The sequence below is a fragment of the Chrysemys picta genome, chromosome 20 (assembly GCF_011386835.1).
Source record: "Chrysemys picta bellii isolate R12L10 chromosome 20, ASM1138683v2, whole genome shotgun sequence".
Taxonomy (NCBI): Eukaryota; Metazoa; Chordata; order Testudines; family Emydidae; genus Chrysemys; species Chrysemys picta.
In genome coordinates, this window is record NC_088810.1 from 12,076,185 (window position 1) to 12,102,320 (window position 26,136).

Consider the following 26,136-nt stretch of genomic DNA (forward strand, 5'->3'; position numbering starts at 1 on the left):
CCTAGGATCCAACACAACCCTAATAGCTTGAGCAGCACAACACCCCCTAGCACTGTACTGGGCCAGCAAGAGGTGAGCGAGCCTACTGAGCCCCCGTGGTGCACCCTGCCGAGCTAGGCACCCTGCAGCACGGCGCCCCCTGCTGAGCCCCCCCACCTACTCCCTGCACCACAGCACCCCTCCTGAGCCCCCCACCCCTCCCTGCACCACAGCGCCCCTCCTGAGCCCTGCCCCCCTCCTTGCACCACAGCACCCCTCCTGAGCCCCCCACCCTTGCTCCCTGCAGCACGGCATCCCCTATTGAGCCCTGCTCCTTGCACCATAGCATCCCATGCTGAGACCCCCGTCCCACTCCCTGCAGCACGATGCTCCCTATTGAGCCCCACCCCGCCCTACAACACAGGGCCCCACGTGGCAGGATCTCTCCTTGCCCAGCCTCCCCCGACTTCAAGCAGCACAGAAAGTCCAGGCACATGATGGGTTTCCGGAAGTGACTATTTTATTAGTTCGGGTGGTGGCCGGGGGGGGGGACACTCCCCCCGCTAGCAGCGGGTGATGTTCTCCATCTTGCCATTCCAACTGTGTGAGCCCCAAAGAGTGTGAAGCAGAGCGAGCAGCCTGGTACTCTGCAGTCAGGGCACAGAAGGGTTAAAGAGAAGCACGCGGGTGTGGAGGACAGAGACCTGTGGGATAGGTGTGTTTGGGGGGCAATCAACCCCCCCGTCATCCCTCCCTTCTTTAAACACAGACATGCAAAATAGCAGCATGCCAACAACTGGGGGGGCCTATATTGGGGGGGTGGAATTATCAAGGGGATCCCTCCCTCTGGGGTGTCACTGGTAGTTAGAGGGATAAGCCCCCATCATCCTTGGTTTGGCCCCCCACCTAAGGAGTGCAGATTGGAGTGCCAGCGTCACTGCAATCTCCCCCCTCCCAGAGATGAAGATAGTGTAGCTCCTGCAAACCCCATGCCCCCGCTACTCCAGGGATAAAATGGTAATCCCAAGGCAACTCCTCTACTCCAAGGGAATAAAATGGTAAATCCACAATGCAACCCCCTGCTAAAGGGGATAAGATGGTATATCCCAAAGGCACCCTTCTGCCTGAAGATGTAAAATGGTAGCTCCCGACTGTATCAACCTGTGCCCTTCTACCAGTGGCACTATGGTATATCCCGAATACCCCCAACTGCAGCAGGTGGTACGTTCTGTCAAACTCCTCCCAGCTGAACCTCTCGCCCCTCCTCCCCCCAATAAAACCGAGCCCCAGAGCAAAGAACTCCCTTGATCGCAGGACCATGGACGCTCCATTACCAATACTTAGGCTGACTAGATGTCCCCATTTTATAGGGACAGTCCTGATTTTTGGGTCTTTTTCTTATATAGGCTCCTATTACCCACCACCCCGTCCCAATTTTTCACATTTGCTGTCTGGTCACTCTACCGACACTAAACGCAGATGGAACAAAGGACAAAACCCAGGGTGCACGCAGCTTTACGCAGAGGAAATAAATTACCCTCATTTTTTATTTTGTTAACTCCCACCCCATCTTCCCCCCGCCCCCATAGGGAGTAAGGTGGTATGTCCCAAATACCTCCCCCCCCCAACGGCCAGGGACAAGGGTATATCCCAACTCCCCCCCCCCCCCCCCCCGGTGGCATGAGGATATATCCCCAATGCCCCCCTCACTGCAGGAGTTAAGGTGGTATATCCTATTTCAGCCATTTTACTGTGGGGGGGAGTTTGTGGAGTCATGTGTGGAGTTACTGGCAGGGCAAGGGGCAAGTGTAGGCTCTAGAGAGACCCAGGGCAACGCTGCCTAGTCCTGCCTGCTCCAGACACCGAACCCTCCAGTCATGGGAGGTGGATATACCCTATCCCATCCCCCAATGTGACCCTATCCCACTGCTCCCCCCCCCCAACGCCCCTCCCCAAATCAAGCATTGAAATAAATTAAGTACAGCTAAAACAACAAGGAGTCTGGGGAGATTTATTGGGTCATAAGCTTTCGTGGGTAAAAAAACACTTCTTCAGATGCGTGGAGTGAAAGTTACAGATACAGGCATTTCACTCATGCCTCTGAAGAAGTGAGGTTTTTTACCCATGAAAGCTTATGCCCAAATAAATCTGTTAGTCTTTAAGGTGCCACCGGAGTCCTCGTTTTTGTTGATACACACTAACACGGCTACCCCTCTGATACTAAGTACAGCTAGCGAGGGACATGTGTGTATGTGTGCACCTAACAGCACGTGGATTTGGACACAAGTGTTGCTGTGTGTAGGGCTGGGTGTTGGATATAGGTTATGGTGCCATGTCTGCATTGTGTGGACGTAGGTCATAGCCTTGCACATACGAGAGGGTGCACATTGGTGGGTTGCTGTGTGTAGTTACGGTCTTGTGTGCATGTGCACACATTTGAAACAAACACCCCCCACAACCCAGCTGATGTGATTGACCCCCCCACCACACCCCTGCTACAGCACACCCAAAGCCCCCCTCATTGTAGGGACATGATTCCATGGGGGCAGCGTGGGCTGTTTAGAAACCAGAATGGGAAAGGGACTGGGGGAGCACTAGGGGCAGGGTTGTGGGGGGCTGGGGAACATTGTGGGGGGACAGTGGGTGAAGGGGAGATGGGACGGGAAGGCATGAGGGGGAAGGGGGTTTAATCCTCTCCTGTCAGTGTTGGGGGAGGGGTAGCGGTTTGTAAATGCTTCACGCCATGTCCCCCCCCACTGCCCCTCCCACCCATGGTGCAGCCGGCCTCTCAGTGCATCTCCTCGAAGAATTTGTAGGTGGGGTTCTCGTAGCCGTGGTTCTGCATCTTGCTGAGCTGCCGCTCCTCGGGGCTCACCATGGGGTCCACCTGCCCCAGGGACGGATAGACAGAGACACAGAGGTTAGGGGCATAGGCGCCAACTTTCTCTAGCGCCAATCAGGGCTCGTAGTCCCTGCCCCTGCCCCGACTCCACCCTTTCCCTGCCCCTGGCCCCGCCCCCATTCCAACCCCTTCCCCAAAGTCCCCACCCCAACTCCACCCCCTCATTGCCCCTATTGGATCTCTTCCCCAAATCCCCACCCCGGCCCCACCTCTTCCCCCAGCGTGCCGTGTTCCCCCTCCTCGCCCCCTCCCTCCCTGCCCCGCGAAACAGCTGTTTCACGGCACAAGCGCTAGGAGGGAGGGAGGGAGAAGCAGGACATGGCAGCATGCTCGTGGAGGTGAGCTGGAGCAGGGGGGCGGGGCGGTGAGCTGCCGGTGGGTGCTCAGCACTCACCAATTTTTCTCTGTGGGTGCTCCAGCCCCGGAGTATCCATGGAGTCGGCACCTATAGTTAGGGGTGCTGGAGGCTCCACCCCCTTTTCCCACAAATGAAAAGATTTAGGGTGACTGCTCCCAAACCCCATCGCTAGGAGGCAGTACAGTGTGGCTGGGAGCTGTCCTAGGTCTATCCTGAGCTCTGGGAGGAAAGTGGGGTCTAGTAGGTCAGAGCAAGGCGGGGGGCTGGGAGCCAGGACACCTGGGCTCCATCTCTGGCTCTGCCTGGCTGTGCCGTGCCACCCTGTGTCCTATGAGGACAGCGGTCCCTGTGAGGGGTTGAAGGGGTCGTCACCTCGACGATGCCGTGGCTGATGGTCCCGTAGGGCTTCCGGCGAACTATCAGGAGACTGATAATGATCACCATGGCGACCGCCACTGCTACCACCAGCAGGCCAATCAGGGCACCCCTGTTAATGGTTACCAGGGTGTCCGGCTCCTGTGGGGGACAGAGAGAGTCATGTGCTCCTTCCCCTTTCTTGGTAGACTCACTGAGGGAGGCTGGGGGGCTTAGCAAGGAGGGGCAGGTCCCACAGCCCTAGAGGGAGAAGCCCCAGTTTAGGGTTCAGATTAGTTTTACCCCCCCATCCCCCGGGGGGGGGGGTGCAGGTTGTCAGGGACACCTTAGACTTTCTAGGGCTCATGATGGGGCAAGGGCAAGGTTGCAGCATCTGGGGGTGCACAGCAGAAGGACTGCGACTGCAGATGGGGAATGCACTCAGCAGTGCGTATGGGAGGAGGTGCTACTGGATGGGGATTACATCCAGTAGTGATGGAGGGGGCAAGTGAGCAGGAGGCACCATCGCGGGGGGAGGGGGAAGCAAGTTGAAGGGTGCACGCAGCTCTGGGGGCACCAATGCAAAGGGGAACATGGTGGTAGAGTGTCCATAGCTGTGTGCACGCCCAGGAATGGAGGGGTTTAAGGGTAGCGTTACCATACGTCCAGATTTTCCCGGACATGTCCGGCTTTTTGGGCCTCAAATCCCGGTCCGGGAGGAAATCCCAAAAAGCCGGACATGTCCGGGAAAATAGGGAGGGAGGGCCCGGCGGTGCTCAGCCGGGGGCCAGGGCCGGAGGTGCGGGGCCGGGGGCCGGCACCCCAGGACCCGAGCCGAGCCCAGCAGGAGACGCCGGGACCAGAGCCTCTTGGCCTGGGCCGGCCAGCCGCCAGAGGGAGTTGCTCGGCCAGGGGAGCTGGACTGGGCCGCGCCGCACCCCGCCCCAGCTTACCTGCTGCCTCCCTGTTTCAGGCTTCCGGTGAACATTTGATTTGCAGGAAGCAGGGGAGGGTGAGGAGCAGGGGGCGGAGCATTCAGGGGAAGGGGCAGAGTTGGGGCAGGGCCAGGGCCAGGGAAGGGGCTTAGTTGGGGCGGGGCCCCGTGGAGTGTCCTCCTTTTTTTAAATTAAAATATGGTAACCCTACTTAAGGGAGAACCACAGGGGGACTGCAATGCGGAGCGCACACAGCAGGGCCATGAGAAGGCAGAACTACAGGGGGATACAGTTTCAAAACGCACACGGTGGAGCGGGGCTGGAGGGTGGAAGCACTGCAGGGGGACACAGTTGCAGGCACACAGCAGAGGGGAAGCAGCACTGCAGCGGGACACAGTTGTGGGGTGCACATGGCGGTGGGGAGACAGCACTGCAGGGGGACACGGATGGGGGGTGTACATGGTGGGGTGGAGGGAGGCAGTGCTGCCGTTGCGGATGTCGCAATTGCTTACCAGCTCGTCGCGCTGGATCTCCGGGGACTTGTACACCACTTCTTTGATGTCCCCCATGGAGATGTTTACCTGGGGGTGGGGGGATGGGATACACACATTAGAGCTGAGAGGGGACACCTATCCCTCCATGGCAATAGGGTGCCAAGTATTGTGGGTAAATGGTGCTTAGCCGCATTCCCCTTACACACTGTCATCATAGTCTTGGGCCTGGTCCACACTAACCCCCCACTTCGAACTAAGATACGCAACTTCAGCTATGTGAATAACGTAGCTGAAGTCGAAGTACCTTAGTTCGAACTTACCGCAGGTCCACATGCGGCAGGCAGGCTCCCCCGTCGATTCCGCGTACTCCTCTCGCGGAGCAGGAGTACCGGCGTCGACGGCGAGCACTTCCGGGATCGATCCCAGAAGATCGATTGCTTACCGCCAGACCCAGAGGTAAGTATAGACCTACCCTTGGAGGAAATCATGTCTTCCATAATGCACTGTGCCCTCATTCCGTTCATGGGAAGTCACATCAAGCTGCTCTCCCATCATGCATTGCACCCACATCCCCAGCTGAGGGGGGTCATGTCAAGCTGTGCCCTCATTCCATCCAGGGGAAGGTCTTGTGCATCCCAGAGCGGCTGTTCCCCTCCCACCCCTACTCACTAATGTGGGGTGGCCCCCGAGTCCCCAGACCTGCTCACCCTCTGCTCATCCTTGCCCAACGGGATCTTCTCGCTGGTGAGGTAGTCATACTCCGCCGCCATCCCCGAGGCTGTGGGGAAGAAAAGAGTCACGTAGGCAGTGGGGGAAGTAGTCCTGGCGAGTAAAGGTCAAGCAGGCTGATCCCTGCGAGGGGACAGGGTGCAGTCGGCCACCCCCAGGCACTCACCTTTCTTCGCGGCTGGCTGGGAGTCTGCCGAGGAGGGGTCCCCACGGGAGTGGCGGAAGAAGACGGCCCGTGGGGTGGGGGAGCGACAGGAAGAGACACAGAGCAGAGACAACAGACATGTTGAGGTGGGGACTGGGGGGCCCATGCTGACTCCCCCCATGGAAAACAAACTGCCCCCCCCCCCCCAGCCTGGGGTAGGCACAGGCACATGGGGGGGGGGTAATCCCCTTCAAATCCCCCTCCCTGCCCCACAGCACTTCTCCCACCAGTTTTAGTTCCTTCCCTGCCCTTGGCCTGATGCTTTGGGTTCTGGCCTCATGCCATGAGTCATGGCCCCACCCTCAAAGGTTCTGGCCTTGTCCTTTCACCTTCTCTACAGTCCCAGCCCTGTAGGTTCTAGTCCTGTCCCAGCAGGTTGTGGACTCCCCATCAGTTCCTGCCCCACATGCTCTGGCCCCACCCTTATGAGATCCACCCCCACAGGCTCTGGCTCTGCCCTTGCAGGTTCTGGCCCTGCCCCCATCCCCATAGGATCCATCCCCCCAGGTTCTGGCCCCACCCCCTCACCTTCCCCCTGGAAGAAGTCCCCAGCCCCCAGGTGGTCAGGATGGTCCTCGGGGCTCAGGTCCTCACTGCTGTCCAGCGGCAGGAACTCCTCGGTGGTGCGTGTCTCGGAGATGGACGTGGTGAGCAGGCTGCTGGTCCCTGCCCGCTCTGCCCGCAGCAGCTCCTCTGAAGAGACCAGGGGACACGGGTCACAGCAGGGAGAGACCTTCCCCAGCAAGAAGCATCCCCACCACCTCTTGGGAACCTGGCCCCCTGCTCTAACCACTAGACCCCACTCCCCTCCCAGAGCTCAGGATAAAACCCAGGAATCCTGGCTCCCAGCCCCCCCACTCTAACCACTAAACCCCATGTGACATAGCATATTTTCATAAAACATATGGAGTGCAAACAAGTGTGAACATAATGTAACTGGAATATGCTTCATATAAAAGGTCTCTTGTAAGGTATAATTACAAAGTTTATAATCTGAGTGTGATCATCCTATTTCTATGTATGCATCATTTTTGTATCTAAAGCTAGAAATATGAAGTATTACTCTGAAGTCCTATTGTAACTATGCAAAATGTGGGCCATTAATGGTGGCTTGGAATCTTGATGGCTCCCATTAGCTAGGACAATTGGTTGTAAATGGCTCTGTTTACTTGTAAGCCTTACTGTGTGACAGCCAGTGATTAATGAAGTCTCACAGGACATGTGAACATGTCACATGCTACTGGAATCCATCTTAAACCTGGTGCTTTTCCATTTAGAAGGATTTAGACGGAGGGGTGGAAACCCAGAGAGAGACAAAGGATTCCCGCCTTGTGCCAAAGATATATAAGGGGGTGGAACAGAAGAAAGGGGGCTGCAGTCATGAGAAATCCCCTAGATTCCACCTGAGCTGGAACTAACAAGAAGTGTACCGGGGGAAAGGATTGGGCCCAGACTAGAAAGAAGTCTAGTCTATTAAAAAAAAGCTTATTGGAACATCTGAGGGTGAGATTTACCTGTATTCAGTTTCTTAAATGTATTAGGCTTAGACCTGCGTGTTTTGTTGTTTTGCTTGGTAACTTACTTTGTTCTGTCTGTTATTACTTGAAACCACTTAAATCCTACTTTTTATACTTAATAAAATCACTTGTTTATTAATTAACCCAGAGTAAGTGATTGATACGGGGGGGGGGCAAACAGCTGTGCATCTCTCTCTATCAGTGTTATAGAGGACAAACAATTTATGAGTTTTACTCTGTATAAACTTTATACAGAGTAAAACGGATTTATTTGGAGTTTGGATCCCATTGGGAACTAGGTGTCTGGGTGCTGGAGATAGGTGACTTGAGCAGTTTTTGGTTAAAGTCTGCAGCTTTGGGGGCATGGACCAGACCTGGGTCTGTGTTGCAGCAGACTAGCATGTTTGGCTCAACATGGCAGGGTTCTGGAGTCCCAAACTAGCAGGGAAAACGGGTTCAGAAGTAGTCTAAATACATCAGGTAAGAGTCCCAAGAGGGTCTTTGTGACCGAACCCGTCACACCCCACTCCCCTCCCAGAGCCAGGGATAGAACCAAGGAGTCCTGGCTCCCAGCCTCCCTGCTCTAACTCAATAGACCCCACTCCCCTCCCAGAGCTGAGCACGAGGGGGGCAAGGAAGTGTGAGGAGTAGGAGGCATCCCAGATGGGTGTGGGCAGAGGCGGCAGGTTTATATAATTTTTGGTGGCACCCAGAATGGGTCCAAGTCCCGCCCCACCCCCCACACACACACCCCTGCCTAAAGCTCTAGGAGAAAGTTTGGGTGTAAAGGGGTCAGGCTCTGGGAGGAAGTTTGGGTGGTGCGGGCTCTGGGCTGGGGGTTGGGGTGCAGGAGTGGGTGCGGGCTCTGGGAGGGAGTTTGGATGCAGGCTCTGGGCTGGGGGTTGGGGTGCAGGAGGGGGTGTGGGCTCTGGGAGAGAGTTTGGGAGCGGGGTCTGGGCTGGGGCAGGGGTGCAGGAGAGGATGCAGGGTGCATGAGGGGATGGGGAGGGCAGGGTCTGGGCTGGGGCAGGGGGTTGCGGTGCGGGGGAGGGTGAGGGGTACAGCACTTACCTCGGGCGGCTCCTGAAAGTGACCTGTACCCCCTCTGGCAGCAGCTCCTAGGTGGGAGGCCAGAGGGGTCTCCACGTGCTGCCGCCCGCAAGCACCACCCCCCACAGCTCCCATTGGCCATTTTGGCAGAGTCGGCGCTTGGGGTGGGGGCAGCACGCAGAGCCCCCCCATTCCCCTGGGGCCACAGAGATGTGCCAGCTGCTTCTGGAAATGGAGCGGGCTTAGCCCCAGGCCCTTTTAAATTGTCCAGGGATGGCAGGTGGGGCCGGGGAAGAGACCTGGCCCCGAACTTTGATGGAGCCGGGCCCCTGTGCTCTCATATTGGTGGAACAAGGGCACCACAGGCCCTTGCAATTTGCTGCCCCTGGGTGTGGGGTACGTATAAGCCAGCTCCCACAGCCCCTCTGAGAGCCAGGCAAGGGCAGAACACGCACCTAGTTGGTGGGGTGGGTGTCATGGGGGAGGGGTGGGGAGGGAGTATTGGGAGTGGAGTTGGCAGGGGGTACACACAGGTCCCACCGCCCCCCAAGAGCCAGGGGTGGGTGATGGGGATGTTGAGGGAGGTCGTTGGGGGAATGCAATGTAAGGGGAAGGGAGCATTGGTGGGACTGGGCCATCGGGGACACTGGCCATCAGGGGCTGGGACACTGGGGGGAGGGGTGTCAGGTGGCCATCGGAGGCAGAGGCCTTTGGGAAGCTAGGTTCAAACTAGGTTCACCGGGGGAAGGAGACCAAAGCCCTGAGGTAAGTGGGGAAATGGGATCCTGGGAGGAAGCACAAGCAGGAGAGCGCAAGAGGGGAGGACTCCTGTCTCATGCTGAGAAAGAGGGACGATCATTGAGTTATCTTAAGTGCCTATACACAAATGCAAGAAGCCTGGGAAACAAGCAGGGAGAACTGGAAGTCCTGGCACAGTCAGGGAACTATGATGTGATTGGAATAACAGAGACTTGGTGGGATAACTCACATGACTGGAGTACTGTCATGGATGGTTATAAACTGTTCAGGAAGGACAGGCAGGGCAGAAAAGGTGGGGGAGTTGCATTGTATGTAAGAGAGGAGTATGACTGCTCAGAGCTCCGGTATGATACTGCAGAAAAACCTGAGTGTCTCTGGATAAAGTTGAGAAGTGGGAGCAACAAGGGTGATGTCGTGGTTGGAGTCTGCTATAGACCACCAGACCAGGGGGATGAGGTGGACGAGGCTTTCTTCTGGCAACTAGCAGAAGTTGCTAGATCGCAGGCCCTGGTTCTCATGGGAGACTTTAATCACCCTGATATCTGCTGGGAGAGCAATACAGCGGTGCACAGGCAATCCAGGAAATTTTTGGAAAGCGTAGGGGACAATTTCCTGGTGCAAGTGCTGGAGGAACCAACTAGGGGCAAAGCTTTTCTTGACCTGCTGCTCACAAACAGGGAAGAACTAATAGGGGAAGCAAAAGTGGATGGGAACCTGGGAGGCAGTGACCATGAGATGGTCGAGTTCAGGATCCTGACACAAGGAAGAAAGGAGAGCAGCAGAATATGGACCCTGGACTTCAGAAAAGCAGACTTTGACTCCCTCAGGGAACAGATGGGCAGGATCCCCTGGGAGAATAACATGAAGGGCAAAGGGGTCCAGGAGAGCTGGCTGTATTTTAAAGAATCCTTATTGAGGTTGCAGGAACAAACCATCCCGATGTGTAGAAAGAATAGTAAATATGGCAGGCGACCAGCTTGGCTAAACAGTGAAATCCTTGCTGATCTTAAACGCAAAAAAGAGGCTTATAAGAAGTGGAAGATTGGACAAATGACCAGGGAGGAGTATAAAAATATTGCTCAGGCGTGCAGGAGTGAAATCAGGAAGGCCAAATCACACTTGGAGTTGCAGTTAGCAAGAGATGTTAAGAGTAACAAGAAGGGTTTCTTCAGGTATGTTAGCAACAAGAAGAAAATCAAGGAAAGTGTGGGCCCCTTACTGAATGAGGGAGGCAACCTAGTGACCGAGGATGTGGAAAAAGCTAATGTACTCAATGATTTTTTTGCCTCTGTCTTCACGCACAAGGTCAGCTCCCAGATTGCTGCACTGGGCAGTACAGCATGGGGAGAAGGTGACCAGCCCTCTGTGGAGAAAGAAGTGGTTCGGGACTATTTAGAAAAACTGGACGTGCACAAGTCCATGGGGCCGGATGCGCTGCATCCGAGGGTGCTAAAGGAGTTGGCGGGTGAGATTGCAGAGCCATTATTTTTGAAAACTCATGGCGATCGGGGGAGGTCCCAGATGACTGGAAAAAGGCTAATGTAGTGCCCATCTTTAAAAAAGGGAAGAAGGAGGATCCGGGGAACTACAGGCCAGTCAGCCTCACCTCAGTCCCTGGAAAAATTATGGAGCAGGTCCTCAAGGAATCAATTATGAAACATTTAGAGGAAAGGAAAGTGATCAGGAACAGTCAGCATGGATTCACGAAGGGGAAGTCGTGCCTGACTAACCTAATTGCCTTCTATGATGAGATAACTGGCTCTGTGGATGAGGGGAAAGCAGTGGATGTGTTATTTCTTGACTTTAGCAAAGCTTTTGATACTGTCTCCCACAGTATTCTTGCCACCAAGTTAAAGAAGTATGGGCTGGATGAATGGACTGTAAGGTGGATAGAAAGCTGGCTAGATCGTCGGGCTCAACGGGTAGTGATCAATGGCTCCATGTCTAGTTGGCAGCCGGTTTCAAGTGGAGTGCCCCAAGGGTCGGTCCTGGGGCCGGTTTTGTTTGATATCTTTATTAATGATCTGGAGGATGGTGTGGACTGCACTCTCAGCAAGTTTGCAGATGACACTAAACTAGGAGGCGTGGTAGATACACTAGAGGGTAGGGATCGGATACAGAGGGACCTAGACAAATTAGAGGATTGGGCAGAAAAAAACCTGATGAGGTTCAACAAGGACAAGTGCAGAGTCCTGCACTTAGGACGGAAGAATCCCATGCACTGCTACAGACTAGGGACCGAATGGCTAGGTAGCAGTTCTGCTGAAAAGGACCTAGGGGGTCACAGTGGACGAGAAGCTGGATATGAGTCAACAGTGTGCTCTTGTTGCCAAGAAGGCTAACGGCATTTTGGGCTGTATAAGTAGGGGCATTGCCAGCAGATCGAGGAACGTGATCGTTCCCCTTTATTCGACATTGGTGAGGCCTCATCTGGAATACTGTGTCCAGTTTTGGGCCCCACACTACAAGAAGGATGTGGAAAAATTGGAAAGAGTCCAGCGGAGGGCAACAAAAATGATTAGGGGTCTGGAGCATATGACTTATGAGGAGAGGCTGAGAGAACTGGGATTGTTTAGTCTCCAGAAGAGAAGAATGAGGGGGGATTTGATAGCAGCCTTCAACTACCTGAAGGGGGGTTCCAAAGAGGATGGAGCTCGGCTGTTCTCAGTGGTGGCAGATGACAGAACAAGGAGCAATGGTCTCAAGTTGCAGTGGGGGAGGTCCAGGTTGGATATCAGGAAAAACTATTTCACTAGGAGGGTGGTGAAACACTGGAATGTGTTACCTAGGGAGGTGGTGGAGTCTCCTTCCTTGGAGGTTTTTAAGGCCCGGCTTGACAAAGCCCTGGCTGGGATGATTTAGCTGGGAATTGGTCCTGCTTTGAGCAGGGGGTTGGACTAGATGACCTCTTGAGGTCCCTTCCAGCTCTGATATTCTATGATTCTATGATTCTAAGCTGGGTACATGGGGGGGGGCATTGGGAGAAGAGATGTTGGGGGGGCCAGGCCATCGGGGTTTGTACGTATCTTGTTCCTCAGTCCCATGGAGAGCCAGGGGGACTGTCAGGGGGGAGGGATGTCAGGGGCCCTGGGCCATCAGGGGGCTGCTGGGGTATGTATGTATCTGGTCCTGCAGCCCTGCAGAGAGTTGAGGGGCCTGTTGGGGGAAGGGCCATCGGGGTACTGATGTATCTGGTCCCACAGAGAGCCAGGCGATGGGGCTGTCAGGTGAGGGCCTGACGAGGTACATATGTATTTGGTGCCACAACCCTGTGGAGAGCCAGGGGGAGTGGGGACTGTCAGGGTACATATGTATCTGGTCCCGCAGCCCCACGGAGAGCTGGGGGAGAGGCTGCAGGGTACATGTGTATCTGGTCCCACAGCGAGCTGGGGGAAGGGGCCGTCGGGGTATGTACGTATCTTGTCCTGCAGCCCCATGGAGAGCCGGGGGAGGCCGATGGGGGGAGGGGCCGTTGGGGTACGTATGTATCTGGTCCCACAGCCCCGTGGAGAGCCAGGTGAAGGCCTGTCAAGGGAGGAGCCGTCGGAATACGTACGTATCTGGTCCCGCAACCCCACAGAGAGCTGAGGGTTCTTGTAGAGCAGGGCCAGGCTCTGGTTCATGCGCTCCTCAATGACGTGCAGGTGGGTATACACCTGGGGACAGATGGAGGAGGAGACAGACAGACGGGGGGGCTGTTAGGACAGGTGCTCCCCTCCCTGACCACCGGGCGTGGGGGATGGTTGAGGGCACGGGGGGGGGGGGGTGTCCCCACCTGGAACTTCATCTGCTCGGCCTTCTCGGGGTCGACGGCACGGACATGCTGGTAGTGCCGCAGCGTATGCCGCTGGTCCTTCTGCTCCGCCCGCATGTACCGCTTCAGCGCCGGCAGCACCCGCTCTGGCTGAGCAGCCAATCACAGGGGAGAAGTGGAGTCAGAGCTGGCCAATCAGCACCCCTACTCTAGAACACATTCTAGACTGGCCCACCCCTGCAAATACATTCAGCACTTGCTCTGGCTGGGCAGCCAATCGCAGGGGAGAGGCAGAGGCAATAGAAATCTGAACTTTAGAACCTGTTTGAGAACCAGTTCTAGACTGACCCACTCCCACTAATCCACACAACACTTGCTCTAACGGGGGCAGCCAAATACAGGAGAGAGGAGGAGTCAGAGCTGGCAAATCAGTGCTCCTACCCTAGAACCCCTTCTAGAACTTGTTCTAGACTGGCTCATCCCACCAACCTATGCAGCACTTTGCTGGGGCAGCCAATCCAGGGCAAACCAATTGGCACCCCTGTTCTAGAACCCATTCTAGGCTGACCTCCCCTCCCACCCCCGCTGGATCCAGGCCGCCTGGCCCACCTGCGGGCTGTCGCTCTGCACAGCGCTCAGGTAGCTCTCCAGTGCCACGCGCCGATTGTCATTGAGCACGGCCACCACCCGGGCCAGGTGTGTCTCCACCAGCTGCTGTCGCTCGCCCGCCACCTGCTCCTCCAGTGTCTGCAGGATAGACTGGAAATGCTGTGTGGGGAGGGGCCGGGGGTCAGCGGGGGCCAGGTGAGGAGCCCTCAAGGGGGCAGAGCTGAGAATCCAGGGGGAAGATTATTGGAGGTGGGGCCGGGAACCCTCCCTGGGGAGGAGCAGGGAGGCAGTGGGGCCATGGTCAAGAACACAAATGGGTGAGGCCAGGGAGGTCAGAGGAGGAGAGGCTAGTCAGTGGGGGCGGGGCCAGGAACCCATAGGGGAGAAGTGAGGGGCGCCAGTGGGGCAGGGACAAATGAGTGGGGTCCCCCAACCCCTCAGGCAGACTTGGTGCCACCCTAGGGAGGCAGTGGGACAGCCCTGGGTGTCGGGAGGGAGTGGCCAGGGAGGGGGCGGGGTCATGAACCTGTGGGGGCAGCCCCACCCTGCTCTCCCAGCAGACATGGGTCTCACCTCATTCAGCGCCTGCCGGTCAGCCTTGGGTAGCTCCTTGGCCTGGTTGTCCGCCTCGGCCCACTCCTTCATCACCTGGCGGGGACCGGGGATGAATTGGGGGGCTGGCTCTACGTCCAGCACCCTGCCTGTCGTCAGCCTGCATCCCCCAGGCTTGCAAGCTCCACAGTCCCGCTGGGGACGGGGCGCGTTCTCCATGCTCGCCGGCACACGGGCCACATACAGACATGGTAACATGCCCCCATGGCAGCAAGGGGGTCAGAACCTGACAGGACCTGCTGACAGGTGAGTTGGGGGCAGTCCTGGCCATGTGGAACTGGCCACGGAGAGACCCCTACAGACACGGATGACATGGGGGCGGAGCCCATGTGTGAGCTACCGTGCTGGGAAAAACCAAGGGGGGAGGGCAGGGTGGTGGATGTAGGGGTCGAGTCCCTCCCCCAAGCACCTTGTTAATCTGTTTCATCCTGCGCTCCTCCAGGTCCATCTTGGCTCGCAGGAAGTTGGCGTGTTCACTCCCGTCGCCTGGCATCTCGAAGTAGATATCCACGCCATCTGTGGGGTGCGGGGTAGGGCTGGCTGTGGGGAGAGGGGCTGTCAGCTCGGTACCTCCTAATGAGTCCCCATCGGGCCATGCCCCACAGCTCAGTGCCCCCCGCCGAGCCCTGCTGCCCCCACAGCTCGGTGTCCCCCACCACACTCCCCACAGCACGGCGTCCCCCGCTGAGCCCACCGCTCCCCACAGCACGGTGCACCTTGCCAAACCCCCGCCCCGTTCCCCACAGAACGGCGCACCCCGCCGAACCCCTCCCAGCAGCACAGTGCCCCCTGCTGAACCCCCACCCCACTCCACACAGCACGGCGTCCCCCGTTGAGCCCCCCACTCCCCACAGCATGGTGCACCCTGCCGATTCCCTGCCCCACTCCCCGCAGCATGGTGCACCCTGCTGAGCCCCAACCCCTGCAGCACAGCATCCCCCACTGAGCCCCTGCCCCGCAGCACTGCGCCCCCTGCTGAGCCCCCAACCCTGCAGCTGAGCGCCCCCTAGCACTGCACTGGGGCATTGGGCTGCAGTTTCTCATGAGCCCAGGCGGGGTGGAGGGTCTCCAGCGGCTGCCTCTCAGCCTGGCACAGCTGGGCACTGTGCCACGCAGAACAGGAGCCGCATTGTGATGTGAGGAGGAGATGAAAACAGCCCAGGCAGCTGAGCATCCCATCTCCCGCCCCTAATCCGCAGGTGCATCAGCTCCATGCCAGGCTGTGCCATCCCCCTTTGCCTGGGAACTCCCACCCCGCCTGAAAGGGTCAGCACAGCAGCACCCTGCCCCAGGGGATTTTGGGAAACCGCCAGCCCTCCCCCGCCACCCAGCAGTGCCTGCCCCAGGGGATTCTGGGAAACTGCCAGCAGCACCCCACTCTAGGGGATTCTGGGAAGCCCCCATCCCCTCCCCAGAAGTGCCCAGCCCCAAGAGATTGTGGGAAACTTCCAGCTCTGTCCCTGCAGTCATCTGCCCTGGAGGATTGTGGACAGCCACCTCCGCCACCCCATGCAGCTGCCCCCTGCCCGGGGACTGGGTCTCACCTTTGCCCTCCTCCTCGGTGGTCCGCGTGGTGGTGGTGATGGTGGTCTGGGTGACGCTGTCATCGTAGTAACCGGGCTCCACGAAATAGTCATCCCAGGTGGCCGGGAAGGGGTCAGTGTCGGCTGCACTGTCCCTGGGGCCTTCGTTCTCTTCCTCCTCCTCCTCAACATCCTCCTCCCCATCCCCATCTGCCTCCAGCGTCTCCTCTTCCATGGGGGCCCAGCCTGTTGGGAGCCTCTCACTACAGTGGGGTTGAGGGGCAAGAATCAGGGATGGGCTGTGAACTTCCCTCACAGTGGTGTCCTGAGCTGCATGGAATGGGGGTGCTGTGAGCTTCCCTCACAGCAGTGCCCCAAGCCGCAGAGGATGGAGGTGCTGTGAGCTTCCCTTGCAGCAGTGCCCCGAGCCGCAGGGGATGGAGGTGCTGTGAGCTTCCCTCACAGCAGTGCCCCGAGCAAAGGAGGCAGGGTGCAAGCTCCCCTATAACAGTGCCCTATACGTCCCCTCACCTGTGCTTGGGCTCTTCCTTCAGGTGGGCCATGTTGTGTGGGACCAGGGTGGGTTCCTCCAACCGGACAGGGAGGGGGAGTGAGGGGCAGCACACGTACTCCACGCCCCGGAAGCGGTCAGCCCCACAGGGCAGCAGCATCCCATAGCTGTGCAGCTCCAGTCCCTCGCTGCTGCAGGCCTGGGGGAGGTGGGGGAGCAGCATTAGACACCCCTACACAATCCAGCATTGGTATATCCACAAGCACCTCGCTGCCTACTTCCAGGGCAGTGGTATCTCCCAATAACTCCTCCTCAATAGCAATGGTATCTCCTGAGAGCTCCCCCCTCCCAACGGCAGTGGTATCTCCTAACACCCCCTAATAGCAACAATATTTTCCCCCAAATTCCCCCGACAATGGTATGTCCTGAAACCTGCCCACTCCCCTACGGCAATGGTATGTCCTCAGACTTACCCTCCCTTATGGCCATGGCATCCCACTAGACCAGTGGTTCTCAAACCTTTGTACTGGTGACCCCTTTCACATAGCAAACCACCCACCTTATAAATATATAAAAAGGTGTTTTTAATTTAACACCATTATAAAGGCTGGATGCAAAGCGGGATTTGGGGTGGAGGCTGACAGCTCATGACCCCCCATGTAATAACCTTGTGACCCCCCTGAGGGGTCCCGACTCCCAATTTGAGAACCCCTGCACTAGACCTTTCCCAGATGGCAATAATATTCCCCTTAATAGCAGTGGTATCTTCCACAAACTGCCCCCCCCCGATATCTCCCCAAAACTCCCTGCTCCCAAATGGCAATGGTATCTCCCAAGAATTCCCTCCCAGATGGGAATATTATCTCCCGAGAACCCCTTCCCCCAGATGGCAGTGGTATCTCTCAAGCCCCCCTTCCCCCAATTGTCTGTCCTGAACCCCTGCCTACCCCACATGAGAGTGGTATCTCCCAAGAAGCCCCACCCCAACTCTCCCAGAAGGTAGTGGTACACGCTGGAGTCCGCAAGGGGCGTGCACTGGCAGCCTGGGGGTGACATGGGGGTCTTCTGGCACCCCTGCCCACACTCACCTCCTTGGCCACGCCGTGCCAGTAGACATAGCTCTCGCATGAATCCATCTTCTCCTGGTGCAGGAACTTGCAGGTGTCAGGCACAAGAAGAGCTTCACTGACAAACTCACCCACTGGTGCGGGGAGGGGAGGGGTGAGAGGGGATGACACACACACACAGGGTCAACATGGCCCCCACACACCCTGTTTGCAACCCCAGCCCCTCCTTCCCTCCCAGAGCTGGGGAGAGAAACCAGCAGTGCTGGCTCTTGGCCCCCCACTCTACCCACCTCAGTCCCCTCCCAGAGTCAGGGATGGAACCCAGGCATCCTGCACCTGACCTCACTCACCCAGGCACCTGTAGGGCACCACGATGTGCCGATGCCCCGTGCACTGGGGACGTCCTTTCTTGCACCAGTTGTCGATGGTGACTGGCTGGGTGCCTTCCACTGCATTGGTGATCTGCAGCTCGGGGTACACCTGTGGGGCAGACGGGGGGCAGGCAGTTATCGCTGGTGGGGTCAATAGGGGTATAAAATCCTGCCCCTCCCCCCAAAGATGGCGGCAGACAGCAGGGGCTGAGGGGAGGAACCATGGGGCAGCAGGGATTCAATAGGGGTCTCTGCCCCTTTTTCCTCACCCCTGGGTCTCCCCCGGGGACGGATCAGTCCCCCACCTCCAAATATCTTTCAGCCCTTTGCACTGTTGTGTGAAGAACGCAGCATGGGGAGACCCCATCACTGGGGGGGAACAGACCATGGAAAAGCAGCTGTTGGGAGGGGGCAAGTGTGAGGCTGTTTGGGGTAAGGGGGTGGCAGGGAGGGTGGGAGAGAGGGGGTGGGTACCTTCTGGCAGTAGGCGAGGATCTCCTGGCAGGGTGCAAGTGCGGAGGGTGCAGGGGGAGACCATGGGTTGTGGGGGAGCCGTGGGGCAGGGGGAGCTGTGGGGCAGGTACCTCTTGGCAGTAGGCGAGGATCTCCTGGCGGTTGCGGAAGCAGCTGCGGGCGCCAGCAGCATCGGGGTCCCACCCGCCCGTCTGCAGGTTTCGATGCATGGTCAGCTTCCCACAGAACACGGCCACCTGGGGCTCGGACACAGGTGCCCCTGCCACACCCAGCGCCTGCCACAGGGGGAGGGGTTAGTGCCCATCCAGCCTCATCCCCACCATGCCCAGCACCTGCCATAGGGGGGAGGGGTTAGCACCTGGCCTGCCCCACTCCCGCCATGCCCAGTGCCAGCCACAGGGGGGAGGGGTTAGTGCCTGGACTGCTCCACCCTCGCCATGCCATGAGGGGAGGGATGAGTGCCCAGCCTGCCCTGCCCCTGCCGCACTCAACCCCACTGCACGGGCCAGACATGCCATCCCTGCCTGTCTTGCTGGGATGAGAGCAGGAGATGCCAGCTGCCTGTGGCCAGGTGGGGGAGCCCTGGTCCTGATCCTGGAGCCAGATTGGGCTCCCAGCTGATCCTGCCCCTCTTCCCCTTTGGTGTGCACTGAACAGAGGCTGAACCCGGGGCCCGGGGACGCAGGCGGTACAAGCCCGACTGCACCAGCCCAGCTGTCCCCCCACATTGTCCCCTGAGGACGGGGGCAGGATTCGGGGCCTTTCCCCTCGAGGGGGCACCAGCTGCGATCTGTTCAGGGCAGGGACTGGCTGGCTCAGGGGGGCAGGGAATGGGACACGGAGGCTTCTCCCTCTAGGTCAGCAGCTGGAGGGCTGTGGGTCAGGTTTGGGGGCTCTGTCAGAGCTGGGGGGCCCCTGGGGGTGGCTCAGTGACACATTCATGCCCCCCCCATCCATCTCTCTCTCTCTCTCCCAAGCAACCACAGGGATGTTGTTGCTGCGGTAATTGCTCCCCATGGAGTTGCCCGATCTTCCTGGTCGCCATGGAGACCGTCTCCCAGAAGGAATTTTAAATAACCCTCCCCCTATCATCCTCTCCCTCCCCCGCACATAACCCCCTTCAGGATCACCCTCCCCCATCCCAGCCCTCCCTCCCCTTACCCTCCCTCCCCCCATCCCAGCCCTTCCCCCTCTCATTCCCCCATACCCCACCATTACCACTCATCACTTCTGAGGAAATGGGATCCCCGCCCCCCATTTTCCCCAATACCCCCTATCTTTCCCAGGGAAGACAGTTCCTAGCAGGGCATGAGGGTCATTCCCCCTTCCCCATGGAGCCCTGGGACCAAGGAACCAGGTGCCATCCCTGCCCCCGCCCGGCACAGTGCCAGCCTTGGCCCTTTAACAAACCGCCTTTCACAGCCTCACCCGGCCCAACCAAAACAACAACAAAGGGCTCATTCTTGACCCTGCCAGGGTAGCCACGGGGCTGCGCACCAGCAGAGCTGGGCTATCGGGGCCTGTGGGTCGGGAGTGAGGGGCACTGGCAGAGCGGTGGGGGACAGGGCTGGGCTAGCGGGGGCTGCGGGTCGGGATTCTCTGCCCTGTTTTGTGGCACTGGGCCATAATCCCAGGGGCCTCACCCTTGCCCCGAGCTCAGATGCTCCAGGAAAGGTCAGAGACCCCAGGATTTTGGGGGGCCTCCACAGATCCCCCCATATGTATCAGGAGGGCTCTTCCTTTCTTAGCCCCCACTTGGGTAAGTATCAGGTTTCAGGGGGGAGGGGTGCAGAGTGTTTCCCTTCTCCACCCCAGTAGGGTGACCCTTATCTCTGTAAAAAGCAACAGAGGGTCCTGTGGCACCTTTGAGACTAACAGAAGTACTGGGAGCATAAGCTTTCGTGGGTAAGAACCTCACTTCTTCAGATGCAAGAAGTGCATCTGAAGAAGTGAGGTTCTTACCCACGAAAGCTTATGCTCCCAGTACTTCTGTTAGTCTCAAAGGTGCCACAGGACCCTCTGTTGCTTTTTACAGATTCAGACTAACACGGCTACCCCTCTGATCCTTATCTCTGTGTGGTGCATGGAAGATGGGGAGCACTTAGATGAGCGAGGGAAGTGGGGGGCAGGGAGCTGTGTCTCTGTGGAGGAGGTGAACTGGCGGGAGGGGCAGGGGTCTGTGTCGATGCACTGGGGGAGGAGCACTGAGGTGGGGGGGCATGTGGCTGTGTCCTGGGGAGGGGCACTGGCTGGGCAGGGACACGGGGGCAGGGGCTGTGTCTCTGTGGGGGGGAGAGGGGGCACTGGCTGGGCAGGAGGCTGTGTCTGTGCAGTGGGGGAGGGGAAGGGCTGGCGCTGGTGGGGGATGCCAGAAGGGGGTGGCCCTCGTTCAGCCCAGATTACCCCGGCTCTCCCTGGCTAAGCCGCTCACTCCGGCTTTTCAGCAGCTGCCGCGATTTAGCCTGGGCTGACTCCAGCCTCCCCCCAGCGCAGTGCCTTGGGGCAGGTGAGAAGGGGGTTAGATGCTGCATGGGGCAGCTAATGGGATGGCAGCTAATGCAGCAGGAGGGGGACAACAGAAGGAACAGAGGCTGTGAGGGTGAAAATTACAAGCTGTGCCCCCTACCCATCCCCTTCCCACCCCATCCACCCTTCCCCCTACTTTCTGTCCCTCCCTCACCCCCCTCCATCCCCGCTCCTTGTCTCCCCCTCCAGCCCATGAATTATCCATGCTACATCCATCAGTACATTAAGGCACCAGATGGCAAGCTGGGGGAGGCGGGGGCGGGTAGTAACTGGCAAGAACATAGGACCGAGGGCAGACGGAGGGATCTCCCCAAATTCATGGGGGGAGCAAAGGTAGCCACGGGGGGAGCAGCATCCCCCACTACAGAACAACCCCCTCCCCACACACACATCTGAGGTTATGGCACTCTACCCCACTCTCTTACCAGAGCTGGGATAGAACCTTGGAGTCCTGTCCCTGAGCCCTCCTGCTCTAACCCCTAGACCCCACTCCCCTCCCAGAGCCAGGGAAAGAGTCCTCGAGTCCTGGCCCCGAGCCCTCCTGCTCTAACCCCTAGACCCCACTCCCCTCCCAGAGCCAAGGAAAGAACCCAGGAGTCCTGGCTCCCCACCCAGCCCTCCTCACCTCTATCCAGTTTGGCTTTCTGGTATCAAGGGGCCCAGAGCCAAGAGACAGGACTCCTGGGTTCTATTCCAGCTCTGGGAGGGGAGGGGGGTCGGGCACCAGAACCGACCCCTCCAAAGACCAGGCCCCAACCATCAACCCAAGAGCAGCAGGGCACTGAACATGGGGGGGGGGGGGGGGGGTAAAACTCCCAGAGACAGGGCACAGCAGGGCAGAGGGACCCTGCACCAGCAGGGGGTTCCCTATCCTTCCCCTCCTGCAGCGCTCATGGGGCATTGCCCCCCCCCGGATCTGTCCCTTGGCGCTGCCTTGCATGATGGAGCATTGGGGGGGGGAAGGGGGAAATCTAGGTTCTCAGGCCCCAACTGCTCCCATTGCTCCCCTTCTTCCCAGATTGACCCAGAGCGGCTGGCATGGGCTAGAGCTGTGTGCCCAGGATGATGGGGGGGGCGGGATCCCCCCATGGCTCCATAACCCAGCGGGCATGAGGCCCACTTACCACCAGCAGCAGAACAAGCATGGCCATTGTGGTGCTGCCCCATGTGCCATGCCAGCCAGTGGCACCAGGGACATGAGTGCTAACCAGGCCTGCCTGGGGTCAGCCAGGGGCATCGCCAGAGACTGGGGGCTCCTTGGGGGAGCTCAGCAGCAGCTAATGTCCAGGGGGGCTCCCCTGTGCAGGGCTGGAGCCCCACAGGCCGGGGGGGGGGCACAGCTCAGTGATGATCATGCCATCCAAGGAAGTAGGCTCCCCTCCCCCAAACACAAGGCTGCCCCATTGGCACAGGGCACAGTGACCCTCCCCAGGAAACTCTCATGGCGGGTGAAAGGACAGCTCCAGGCCAGGCCCATCCTATGCTGTGGGGCTGCGGGGCCTGAGCACAGGGTCCCAGAACGGAGCCATGGGGAACGCCTGGGGAAAGGGGGCACTGAGACCTGGAGCCTGGAGTCCAGGGCATCACCTACTGCTGCTGCTACCCCCCTGACCACATAGCATGGGGCACCAGGCCCCTGAGAGTAGGGGCCAGGACTCTTGTGTTCTCTCCTGGCTCTGGGAGAGGAAGGGGTCTGGTGGGTTAGGGCAGGGGGTGGTGGGAGGCAGGACTCCTGGGTTCTCTCCTGGCTCAGGGAGGGGACTGGGGTCTGGTGAGTTAGAGCAGGGGGCTGGGAGCCAGGACTCTTGGATTCTCTCTCTTACTCATGGGGTGACCTTGGTAAGTCCCTCTGTGCCTCATTCCCCCCATAAACAGTCATATCTGGAAAGCTCCCGCTAAACCCATCCCCAACTACACACAGGGGCGTGGGGGGCCCTTAGCCTATGTCATGGCCTGCCCCAGGTGAGGGAAGTGGGGTGATTTATACCCCTCTTCGCTTCCCCCCGCCTCCATCTGACCCCGCCCGCCTCCAGGCCTCTCATGGCTGCCCAGAAACAACGCCCCCCCCCGCAAACCCTCCATAGGGCGCTGCCTGTGCGCCCCCAACCAAGCATCCCTCATCCCCGTCCATACTGCCCCCCATACATCCGCCCTGCCCCCCAAGCCCCGTAACCCGGGAGCCCCCACCCCCCTCACCTGGCTGGTGGCTCCGGCGCTCAGCACCAGCTGGATCCAGGCTGCCCAGAGCCCCGCGGGAAGAGCCATGGCCACGGCTCCCGGCGGGCTCCCTCGCCCGCCCGCAAGCTCGCCTCGCCGGGCTTGGAGCCGAGCCGCCGAACCTGAGCTCCCTGCGCTGGGTGTCCGCGGGCTCGCCTGCGCTCGCTTCCTCCCCACCCCAAGCTCGGCGCTCGCCCCAAGCTCGCTGCGGCTCCCTTCCGGCTGGGCTGTGACAGGAGGAGCCTGGCCCGCCAGCTGCAGCCCCCGGCAGGCCCCGCCCTTAGCCCGGGACCCCTCCCCCCGCGACAGACGCACAGAACCCCGCCTCCCCCGACAGCCAGGGAGCAGAGACCCACAGACAGGGAGCAGGGGAGACAGGGGATAAGCCCCATTCCTGGGGATCAGATTTCAGAGTAGCAGCCCTGTTAGTCTGTATCCGCAAAAAGAACAGGAGTACTTGTGGCACCTTAGAGGCTAACAAATTTATTAGAGCATAAGCTTTCGTGGACTACAGCCCCCTTCTTCGGATGCATATAGAGTGGAACATATATTGAGGAGATATATATACACACATACAGCTCTCTCATAGGGGGCACAGCTCTCTGTATGTGTGTATATATATCTCCTCAATATATGTTCCACTCTATATGCATCCGAAGAAGTGGGCAGTAGCCCACGAAAGCTTATGCTCTAATAAATTTGTTAGTCTCTAAGGTGCCATTAGTACTCCTGTTCTTATTCCTGGGGATGTGGCAGCCCAGGCGTGGAGGGACAGGCCCACGCTGGCGCAGGATGGACAGACACCCCTGCCCTCCCCTCCCTTCCCCAGGGTGGTGCAGCCCAACCCCCCTCCCCCAGGCCAGGGACACTGGTCTTAGCAACACGGACCAAGCCAGACCTGGTCTGGGAAGGTGTGTGTGGGGAGACACTGCACAGAGCGGCCCACACACGGGTCAATATGGCTCTGCGCTCTTCCCAGGACACTGAGCAAGGCCTGGCAGTGGCAGATGATTGGCACCATTGCCTTATAGGCTGTAACCCAGCAGTCCTGAGTCCCACTACACCCCCACTCCCCTCCCAGAGCCAGGGACAGAAGCCAGGCCCTAACGAGCCCCCCTTTCCCCCCTGTGGTGCACCCCCCAAGATGCCCCTCACTGAGCCCTCCCACGGTGCCTCCCCCACACCCCAGCAGCATCCTCTGAGCCTCCCCTGTTACCCTCACTGGACAAGGAAGTGCCAGAGGCTGGGGCTCAGGGTGTCATATACCCCCACAAATGCAGCTCCACAGTCCTGGGGTGGAGAACGTGGCCCGGGGCCACCCACAGGTGGTGGAGGCAGTGCAAGGAGGGATGGGGGAATGGAGCCACCTGGCACAGAGATGCAGTCATTTCTGGGTGGAGCAGCTGGGAACCAGCCACACATAACACTGCATGGGGATGGCTGGCCCGGCGCTGAAATGCAGCCAGCTTTTGGGGGGGTTGCCCCAATCAGAAGCAGAAGGAGCCATTCGGGGGTCACTGCACAGCTGTATCTAAGGGGCTCCCTTCTGCCCAGGGTCCTGCAGCTTCAGACCCCCCAGAAGTCTCTGCCCCTACTGTTCAGCCCCGTGGAAGGGTCCCCAGGACACTGGGGTAGAATTACCCCCCTGTCCCTGCGTTTCAGGGGCACTCACAGTCACCTAGTGGTTTCACAGAGCAGGGGTCAGCAGCGGAGGAGAGGAAAGGGGGCAAGTCCAGCTGGGGGAACCCCCCCAATCCCTGATGCAGCCTCCCCCAATGCACAGGCTGGGAAAATCAGAGCCCCAGCCCCAAAGAGCCCCCCATCCCAGAGAGGCCACCCAGCTCACAATCTCAGCACCCCCTTTCCCAGTGCCCTTCCAGGTGCAGTCTAGGCACCCCTCTCCCCTCCCCCATGTCCCTCTTTTTTGGGACCCCCAATGCTGTGCTCTCCGCTCCCTCCTACCCCACCGAACTCCTTTCTGGTGCAGTGATTAACCCCCCACAGCACCCTCATGCCCTAGCTCCAGCTGGCAGAATCTGGGCAATTCCCCCCCCATGCCAGCCCACTGCCCCGCCCGGGCATCTCACCCACCAGAGAGCTGGTCACTTGCGATCAATGTGCAGGGTCTGCAGCAGGCTGGCATGGTCCTGAGCGACGTCCAGCAGGGCCCCTGTGGCTGGGGGCAGGAGGTTGGCAGCAGATGCTGGCACCTCGAATTGCAGCCAGACGTAGCAGATGATGCTGCCGTTGCTGCGGGGAGAGAGAGAGATGGGTCAATGAATCCCTGAGATGCAGTCAGCTGTGGGGCAGGGCAGCTGGGAACAACCACATATAACACTATACAGGGATGTCATGCCCAGCGCTGAGATGCACCCTCTCTGGGGCAGGGCAGCTGGGGAACTCGCCTGAAGTCTGTGACAACAGAAGTTAGACCAGGGGTCTCAAACTCAAATGACCACGAGGGCCACATGAGGACTAGTACATTGGCCCGAGGGCCGCACTACTGACACGTCCCCCCGCCGCCCTCGGCCCCGCCCCCACTCCAATCCTTCCATGAGGCCCCACCCCTGCCCTGTCTCTTCCCACTCCTTCCCTGCCCCCATTCCAACCTCTTCTCCGAAATCCCCACCCCAACTCTGCCGCCTCCCTGCCCCCAGGGGGTGCAGGAGGGGTGTGGGGTGTGGCAGGGTCTCAGGGCAGGGAGTTGGGGGGTGGGGTGCAGGAGGGGTGAGGGGTGCGGCAGGGGGTCAGGGCAGGGGTGAGGGGTGCAGGAGGGGTGTGAGGTGTGTCAGGCTGCTCAGGGAAGGGGGTTGGGGTCCAGGAGTGGTGTGGGGTGCGACAGGGGGGTCAGGGCAGGGGGTCAGGGCAGTGGGTTGGGGTGCAGGAGGGGTGTGGCAGGGGGTTGGGGTGCAGGGTGCGGCAAGGGGCTCAGGGCAGGGGGTTTGGATGCAGGAGGGGTTCAAGGGGCGGGCTCTGGCCCGGCACACACCGGGGGCGGGGCGGGGCAGGGCAGGGTCCCTGTCTGCCCTGCCCCGCCCATGCCCACGCCGTTCCAGGATGTGTGTATTTCTGTTGCTTCAGGCACCGCCCCCAGCATCTCCCATTGGCCGGGAATGGGAAACCGTGGCCAATGGGAGCTGCTGGGGGCGGTGCCTGAAGCAACATCAACACACACACCAATGTGCCCCCC

The 26,136-nt window shown here is 59.1% G+C and overlaps 1 protein-coding gene across 2 annotated transcripts; it reads right to left on the bottom strand.

The window, feature by feature from the left end:
- Nucleotides 1-1,493: 1,493 nt before the first annotated feature.
- APLP1 (amyloid beta precursor like protein 1) lies at nt 1,494-23,222 on the bottom strand. 2 transcript variants are annotated; one of them, XM_005311525.5, is made up of 17 exons: nt 22,926-23,220; nt 18,314-18,478; nt 17,709-17,838; nt 17,380-17,492; nt 16,312-16,490; nt 15,802-16,043; nt 14,667-14,797; nt 14,219-14,293; nt 13,646-13,804; nt 13,058-13,186; nt 12,839-12,938; nt 6,485-6,649; nt 5,918-5,941; nt 5,730-5,800; nt 5,041-5,109; nt 3,612-3,755; nt 1,494-2,866 (listed from the first exon to the last, which is right to left on the bottom strand). In XM_005311525.5, exons 1-17 carry the CDS (start codon nt 22,992-22,994, stop codon nt 2,768-2,770), a joined length of 2,064 nt encoding a protein of 687 aa, XP_005311582.2. In that variant the 5' UTR covers nt 22,995-23,220; the 3' UTR covers nt 1,494-2,767. The 2 variants fall into 2 exon arrangements, with proteins under 2 accessions (XP_005311582.2, XP_005311583.2); XM_005311526.5 differs by lacking the exon at nt 5,918-5,941 and having other exon boundaries at nt 22,926-23,222.
- Nucleotides 23,223-26,136: the final 2,914 nt, after the last annotated feature.

What these genes read in the sequence shown, in the direction of transcription:
- APLP1 (XM_005311525.5), bottom strand. Translation starts at nt 22,994, where the DNA reads ATGGCTCTTCCCGCGGGGCTCTGGGCAGCCTGGATCCAGCTGGTGCTG. An exon ending in GGCACGGCGTGGCCAAGGAG is followed by an intron (nt 16,491 to 17,379) that starts GTGAGTGTGGGC and finishes CACCTCCCCCAG; the next exon opens with GCCTGCAGCAGCGAGGGACT. An exon ending in TCAGCCACGGCATCGTCGAG is followed by an intron (nt 2,867 to 3,611) that starts GTGACGACCCCT and finishes TCCCTGGGGCAG; the next exon opens with GTGGACCCCATGGTGAGCCC.